Raw genomic sequence first — 8581 nt, 5'->3', positions numbered from 1 at the left:
AAACCCCCACTATAGTCATTTTATGGAGTTTTCCTTACACAGGCATTATAAATTATTAACTCCATTTCCAGCTCCTCTCCCCTCTCTAGAGAAATATGAACTTGAGAAATTCTTCTGGTGAAGTCTCAGATGGGTATGAGGAACCTGTTATTGGAAACTGGAAGAATGTCAATCCTCGCTATAAAGTGACAAAGAACTTGGCCAAATTGTGTTCCTATGTGTTGTGAAAAGTAGAACTTGTAAGGAATGAATTTGGATATTTAGTTGAAGGTATTTCTAAGAAAAATGTTGAAGGCATGGCTTGCATTCTCCTGACTGCTTATAGTAAAATGTGAGAGGAGAGAAATAACTGGAAAAGGAATTACCAAGCAAAAAGGAACCAATGGGAAGATTTGAAAAATTCTCAGTTAATCCATATTTGCAAAAAATGAGGTGTGCTCAAGAAAGAACACCATAGGTGTGTCGCTGGACAACCTCCACTAAAGACATCATGGGTGTGCAATGTATGGATCCAATCAACCATCCCAGCAGAAGCACTGCAGCTTGGACTGAGGAGGAACAGAGTCGGGATGAAATGAAGAAAGCTTGTCAGACCTCTGGAATTCCACAGGCAGGATTTGGAATGACATAGCTGTCTGGATGTGAACACATGTCATCCTTTAGTAACAGGGAAAAAGGATCCCAAAAGTGGCTGCCACTGCACACGCCCAGCCAGCAAGACTGTCTCCTTCTTGGTTCCAGAGGGTTTGCGGCTGCAGCTCAGGGCTGTGAGGGAGCAGGGCCACTACCTTGGATGGTCTGGAGGACAGAACATTTGAGCCAAGGAGGATTATTCTCTAGCCTTGAAATCGAATGGAATTTTCCACAAAAACATCTTAAGATTAGCCACATATATTAATGTTTATAAATGTGTTCTGTAGAAGTTTTGCAGGCTGAAGAATCAAAGATGCTAGGGCTGATGTTGATATAAAAAACTAAATCTTTGAATAACTTACAAATCTAATGGAATTTGCTCTGCTAGGTTTTGGGCTTGCTTAGGACTTGTCACCCTCCTTCTTTACAATTTCTTCTTTTTGGAATGAAAATGTCTATCGTATGTCTGTCCCACCATTGTGTTTTGTAAGCAGATACCTTGTTTGGTTTCACAGTTTCACCACTGTAGTGGAATTTTGCCTCAGGATTAACCATCCCTCTAATCTTAACCATACCTGATTTTGATGCTATTTAGATGGTATTTTAGACTTAAAGCTGAAGCTGGAATAGGTTAAGACTTTTGTGGCTGTTGAGATAAGGTGAATGAATATATTTTGCATGTGAGGACATGAATTTTGGAAGAACCAGAGGATGGAGTGCTATGGGTTAAATTGTGTCCTTGCACAATTCATATGTTGAAGTTCTAATGCTGAGTACCTCAGAATGTGAATGTATTTGGACATAGAGTTTTTAAGGAGGTAATTGAGGTTAAATGAGGTCATTTGGGTGGGTTCTAATCCAGGATGATTTGTTCTTTTTTTAAAGATTTTATTTATTCATTTTATTTTAGAGAGAGCGCCAGTCAGGGTAGGAGCAGGGATGGGGAAGAATCTCAACGAGACTCCATGCAGAGCATGGAGCCTGATGTGGGGCTCTACCTCACAACCTTGAGATCATGACCTGAGCTGAAACCAAGAGTCCCATGCTCAATGACTGAGCAACCCAGGCACCCCCAATATGACTTGTTCTTATAAGAAGAGGAGGCTAGGACACACACAAAGGAAAGACCATGTGAGGACCCGGGGGGGTTGGGGGGAAACAGCCATCTACAAGCCAAGGAGAGAGGTGTCAGAAGACATCCACTATGCTGACACTTTGATCTCAGAATTGTGAGCAAATAAGTTTCCGTTTAAGCCAAAAAGCAATAATGAAGTATTAATACATACTACTACATAGATGAACCTCTATTATATAGATGAACTTCAAAAACAATATGCTAAGTGAAAGAAACTAGACACAAAAGAGAACATTATAAGAGTTTGTTTATATGGGGGCGCCTGGGTGGCTCAGTCATTAAGCAGCTGCCTTCAGCTCAGGTCATGATCCCAGGTGGGATCGAGTCCCGAATCGGGCTCCCTGCTCGGCGGGAAGCCTGCTTCTCCCTCTCCATCTCCCCCCTGCATCTCCCCCTGCTTGTGTTCCCTCTCTCGCTGTGTCTCCCTCTGTCAAATAAATACATAAAATCTTTAAAAAAAAAAGTTTGTTTATATGAAATGTCCAGAAAAAGCAAATTTATAGTGACAAAAGAATAGTAGTGGTTGCCTGCGAGTAAGAATGGGGAGTGACTGCAAACAGGCACAAGTTTTCTTTTTGGGTTATTGGAAATGTTATAAAATTAGATTTGGGTGAAAGTTACATACTTTGTAAAGTTACTAAAAATTCTTGAAGTGTAATCTTAATATAGGTGAATTTTATGGTGTGTAAATTATCTCAATAAAGCTGTTTAAAAACTTAATGGTTGAAAAGAATTATTGAATATGATACTTGTTGGATCACAGAAACATGATTATGTTTTATTTTAATGTGTCTATACTTAAGATTTATTTCTTCAATACAATAGTGGGTTACCTTTAAACACCTAGGATAATTGCATTCATACTGTGGTAGTATCATGAATTTTTCTCTTATTTCTTTTTAAAAAGGGCTTTGAAGCACAATTGGCTGATTAAACATTGGGACAGTGAGAAGTCAATATTGTCAATTTTTTTGCCTAAAAACAATAGTCCAACTCCTGGATTTTAGAACCATTTGTATATCTCATTAATGTACAGCCCTTTAGATATTGGTTATACAAACTCGTATTTCCTTCTGCTTGCTGAGAGCTGTACAGACTGTAATAACTACTTTGAAGATTTAATTTATTTGAGAGAGAGCGCAGGTGGGAGGAAGAGCAGAAAGAGAGGGAGAAGCAGACTGCCCGCTGAGCAGGGAGCCCACTGAGGGGCTTGATCCCAGGACCCTGGGATCATGACCTGAGCCAAAGGCAGATGCTTAACCAACTGAGCCACCCAGGAATCCCTGTAATAACTACTTTGAAAAACTACCTGGCCTAACAAAATGACTTTGGTCATTCGTTAAGTGATAATAATCCCAGTGAAGGCAAAAAGATTAAAAACAACAAAAGAAGTGGGGGTAATTACGAGAACATCAAAAACTCTGCAGTAGTCTAAATATTCTAATGTGTTCACCACTGAACTAATAATATTAACTTCAGTCAGAATGTTTGCAGGGAGGTAAATTCTGAGTTCTACCTTGAATTGCCAGGTCATCTCTCTTATCCTACAGACACAGACTTATTGAAAAAGAATGACACAGAGGCCCACATAGGATATGTTAAGGAGCAGAAAACAAAGATTAAAGTGATGGTAAAACATGACCTTGAAAACAGGAATCCAATTTTAGTTCCCAGATAATACTGTTCCTGGCTGTCTCAAAATACATCAAGTTGCTACCTCTAAGTTCTGATTTTTTTAATAGAATGGATACTTTTTTTTAATGAGATATAAATGACATATCACATTATATTAGTTTCAGATGTATGACATAATGTTTTGATATTTGGACATATTGCAAAATGATCACCATAGAAAGTCTAATTAATATCTATCTCCATACATAGTAACGGAATTTTTTTCTTGTGAAAACAACTTTTATTGCACTACTGGGTATTTACGCCAAAGACACAGATGTAGTGAAAAGAAGGGCCATATGCACCCCAATGTTCATAGCAGCAATGTCCACAAAAGCCAAACTGTGGAAAGAGCCGAGATGCCCTTCAATAGACGAATGGATTAAGAAGATGTGGTCCATATATACAATGGAATATGACTCAGCCATCAGAAAGGATGAATACCCAACTTTTACATCAACATGGATGGGACTGGAGGAGATTATGCTAAGTGAAATAAGTCAAGCAGAGAAAGTCAATTATCATATGCTTTCATTTATTTGTGGAACATAAGGAATAGCATGGAGGATTTTAGGAGAAGGAAGGGAAAAATGAAGGGAGGGAAATCAGAGGGAGAGATGAACCATGAGAGACTATGGACTCTGAGAAACAAACAGGGTTTTAGAGGGGAGGGCGGAGGGGGGATTGGTTAGCCCGGTGATGGGTATTAAGGAGGGCACGTACTGCATGGAGTACTGGGTGTTATACACAAACAACGAATCGTGGATCACTACATCAAATACTAATGATGTAATGTATGGTGACTAACATAACATAATAAAATAAAATTTAAAAAAAAGATTTAGTTGCTTAGCAACTTCCAAATATGCAATGCAGCATTATTAACCATAGTCACCATGCTGTACATCTCATCTCCATGACTTATTTATTTTATAACTGGAAGTTTGTGCCTTTTGGCTTCCCTCATCCCTTTTGCCCACCCTGCACTTTCCACCTCTGGTAACCACAAATCTGTCCTATGTATCTATAAGCTTAGTGTTTTTAAATTTTATTTTTTATTTTTTTTAATTTTACATTCCATGTGTAAGTGAGATCATATGGTACTTGTCTTCTCTCACTGACTTATTTCACTTAGCATACTGCCCTCAACGTCCATTCATATTGTCACAGATAAAAGGACTTTATTTTATTTTTTTATGGCTGAAAAATATTCCATTGTGTGTAGATACCTATTTTCTTCAGTCAGTCATCCATTGATGAAAATATAGGTTATTTCCATATCTTAGTTATTGTAAATAATGCTGCAGAGAACATGGGGGTGTATAAATCTTTTCAAATTAGTGTTCTTGTTTTCTCCAGATAAACACCCAGAAATATTTTGGTTTGCTGGATCATATGGCAGTTTTATAAAATAAAAAATTTTAAACTAAATTAAAATGGTTTTCCATAATGAATGCACCAATTTATATTCCCAGGAACAATGCACAATACTGCTCATGCACAAGGTTCCCTTCTCTCCACATCCTGGCCAACACTTGGTATTTCTTGTCTTTTTGATTCCAGCCAGTCTAACAGGTGTGAGGTGATATATCATTGTAGTTTTGATTTGCATTTCCCTAATGATTAGTGACCTTGAACATGTTTTTATGTACCTGTTGGCCATCTGTATGTCTTTTTTGGAAAAATATCTATACAGATCTTCTCCCCATTTTTTAAATTGGATTTTTTGACTATTGAGTTGTGAGTTCTTTATATATTTTGGATATTAACCTCTTATCAACTTATCAAAGATATGATTTGCAAATATTTTCTACCATTCAGTTTGTTGTCTTTTCATTTTGTTGATGTTTCCTTTGCTGTGCAAAAAAAGTTTTTTATTTTGATAGTCCCACTTGTTTACTTTTGCTGCCCAATCCAAAAAATCATTGCCAAGACTGATGTCACGGAGCTTACCACCTATGTTTTATGTTTTCTTCTAGGAGTTTTGAGGTTTAAGGTTTTTAATCCAGTTTGAGATAATTTTTGTGTATGGTGTAAGAAAGTGGTCCAGTTTCATTCTTTTGCATCTGGCTACCCAGTTTTCCCAACACCAACTCCTTTGTTGTGAATTAATTGGCCCTATATGCATGGGTTTATTTCTGGGATTTCTATTGTGTTCTTTGAGTTGTCTTTTTTATGCCAATACTATACAGTTCTGATTACTATAGCTTTGTAATAATATAGTTTGAAATCAGGGAGCATTATGTCTCTGGCTTTGTTCTTTCTCAGGATTGCTTTGGCTCTTTGGGGGTCTATAAGTTCTGATTTTATAAAATGTATCTAGAATCCTTGCTTCCTAGGAAAGGGGAGGGAGAGACAGGAAGGAATACTTGGAAAGTAAAATTCTAGAGAAAGGAAAGAGGGTAGATTAGCGACTGCGCTCTGGTATCTCATGCCTAGTCAGTTCCCTCTTGGGGTCCTCCCGCCTCCTGAACATTCAGGTACCATCCCTCAAGATCTGGGCAGCACGGGCTCTGAGCTGCTTGACCCCTGGGTACGGGGGGGGGGGGGCGCGAGAGGAAGCACGGGTGGAGCCTGGTGCTGACTCTGAATCTCCCGCTTGGAGTGGGCACTCCTGAGCCTGGAGCGATTCTTGGGCTCTGGAACGACGGTCCTGTACCGTCCGCTAACGGAGCTGGGGGCTGGCTGCGTGAAGGGCGGCTGCGCCCGCAATGAGCTTGTCTACCTCGTGCCAACACCTTCGATGGGATGCAGGGGTTGGGAAGCGCCCCGGGTGCGCGCACCCTTCCCTCGTGCAGTACTCGCGCGCCCCTTTCTTTGCTCACACGTTCCAAGGACGCGTCATAGGCGGCACACCTAACAGTGCGCGCTTTGCCTGGGGCCCCTTTGGCAGCTAACGGAAACTTCTCTGAGCCACTGACTCCATTTGAAGGATCCGACCTTGCAGAACTGCTCCTCATGGGCAGTTACCTGAGCCGGCCTCGCCCTCGGCTGCCCTCCTCTTCTCTGCTGGGTGGGGACCAGCCCGAGACAACCGAGACCCTCGGGCCCGGGCCCGCGCACCCCGCCCGCGGTGTTCCCCGGGGTGGCCGGGTTCACTCAGCGGCCTCGACCCTGGACGTAGCTCGCAGGCTGTCATATGAGGATCTTGTGGCTTCACCACGTCGGCGGCGGCGGCGACACCATCGGCGGTTTGCCACAATCCATCGGCGGCAATACCCAATCCAGCAGGCCCGGTGTTTATTTCTGGCGGTCTTTTCCTCTGTGCCCCAGACCGGCCATCCGAAGCCAGTGCTGTCTGCTTGCAGCTCCAAGATGCTCTGCACCTCAGTGATCCTGAAGATGGCATCGGCTAAGGGCAAACTGACGCTCCGTTTGGCTCTGAAGCAGACAGTCATCTGTATGTGGTCTTCACCGTCTGGTCACCTCCCAAATCTGTGTGTAAGGGAGACCTTGGTGAGGGCCCTCGAAGAGAATGGTCAAGTGAGAGCCAAGGCAGAGAAGGACCTGACCTCCTTGGTCGAGAGCAGGGAAGGGCCGGCAAAGTCAGAGGAAGGGCACCCAGGCCCCGAGAGGCAGGATGATCTGAGAAGAGGCGCCGAGGGCAGCCGGAGCGTGCAGTCAGCGTTTAGGCGGCTGATGGTCAACGGAGTCCTCTCTGCCTTCGTGCCCAGGCCTGGGCCTCTGAAGAGAGACTTCTGTTGCACGAGCTTAGAAGAGAGCCTGATTAAGAAATCCCACACCTGCTTTTTGAGCTCCTGCAGCAAACGCAATGCCATCACGAGCTCTTACAGCTCGACTCGAGGTTTCCCATCACCGCAGAGATGCTGTCGAGGCGCTGCCGCGATCTGGGTACCAGCCTCATCCCAGCCCCGGCTGCCCACGAAGAAAGCCAGCGAGAGCTATCATTCTAGCTCTTCAGCCTCAGCAGAACCACAAAGGAAGATCACGAATGAAAAGGCTGCAGATGCACCTTCTGGGCAGAAGCAAAGTTTGAGGAATCGCTCACCTCCATCTGATGGTTCCAGGCCCCGGCAGCGCAAGATTCCTCTATTGCTGTCGGCGAGGCGAAATGACCCACTGATCCTGCCCCCACCGCCCCAGCTAGGTTATCGAGTCACTGCTGAAGACCTTGACTTAGAGAAGAGAGCTGCGATCCAGTGGATCAACAAGGTCTTGGAAGGGTAAGACTGAGGCCATCTCTGACTGCAGTGCCCCTCAGCTTTCCTGTTTGTCCACACTTCCCCCGCCGGCCCCCGGCAGAAGAGCTCCTGGCAGATGCAGCACGCACCAGGCCCAGGGGCCTTCCCGTAGTCGGATGGAGGGGCACCTCCATGGGCTCTTTTTCTTGGTTCTCCCAAAACCTCTCCCTTGCTTGGCTTGGCTGTGAAAAATTGGTCCCCTATCCCTGGCGCACCCAGGGTCTATTCCCCAGTACTTTGTGCTGGGCCTCACTGGTTCCTTGGAGGAGAATTGTAGGAAACCATCCAAGTCCAGCTGTGCCCAGGGCACTGGACCCAGAGGTACCAGTGCCCCCATCAAGTAGGTTAGCTCTCTCCGTAGATACAATATTCCATTCCCATCGTCTTTCTGCCAGATGTGCCCCTAGAAATTGGGTGGCTGGAGTTTGTGAGGCTGGCCCACCCAGTGGTCAGGATCCCTGCAACAGAAGAGGGAAGCTTTGGACCAGTTTTTCTCCAGGAAGGAGCAGGCAAGACACACACTGCTGCCATATTTGTCCTTTCCCACCTTCCCCATTTGCTTAATTAGACCCTTGTCAGTCTTTCTCCTTTCTACATATGAACACTTGGTACCACATGAACATTCAGGAAATGAACAAAGTTATATGCGTCACACACATATATAGTCATATATATTTATATATAGTCATATAATATATATCATGTATATTATATTATATGTTACATAATATATGTGTAATATACATAATATATACTCGTATGTAATACATATGAATAATATATATGTATGTATAACATGCAGTATATATGTATAATATATAATATATATGTATAATATATAATACATAATTATAATGTAAATAGAATATATAATTAATATATAATATATGTATATTATATATGTGTGTAATATATAGGTGATATGTAATAATGTACA

The 8581-nt window shown here is 42.8% G+C and overlaps 1 protein-coding gene across 1 annotated transcript; it reads left to right on the top strand.

The window, feature by feature from the left end:
• The first annotated feature begins 6000 nt into the window (after nucleotides 1-6000).
• On the top strand, nucleotides 6001-8218 carry LOC118026472 (nuclear envelope pore membrane protein POM 121-like). Its single transcript, XM_035029328.1, has one exon. The coding sequence runs from the start codon at nucleotides 6401-6403 to the stop codon at nucleotides 7628-7630; it is 1230 nt and encodes a 409-aa protein (XP_034885219.1). The 5' UTR covers nucleotides 6001-6400; the 3' UTR covers nucleotides 7631-8218.
• The last annotated feature ends 363 nt before the right edge of the window (nucleotides 8219-8581 follow it).

This window comes from Mirounga leonina, unplaced genomic scaffold (assembly GCF_011800145.1).
Source record: "Mirounga leonina isolate KUSES-001 unplaced genomic scaffold, KU_Mleo_1.0 Mir_239, whole genome shotgun sequence".
Lineage (NCBI taxonomy): Eukaryota > Metazoa > Chordata > Mammalia > Carnivora > Phocidae > Mirounga > Mirounga leonina.
Note: the sequence above shows the minus strand (reverse complement) of the source record. Positions and strands in the feature narration are given on the sequence as shown.

Bases quoted from the DNA above. Each gene is read 5' to 3' on its own strand.
- LOC118026472 (XM_035029328.1), top strand. From the start codon at position 6,401: ATGGGCAGTTACCTGAGCCGGCCTCGCCCTCGGCTGCCCTCCTCTTCT.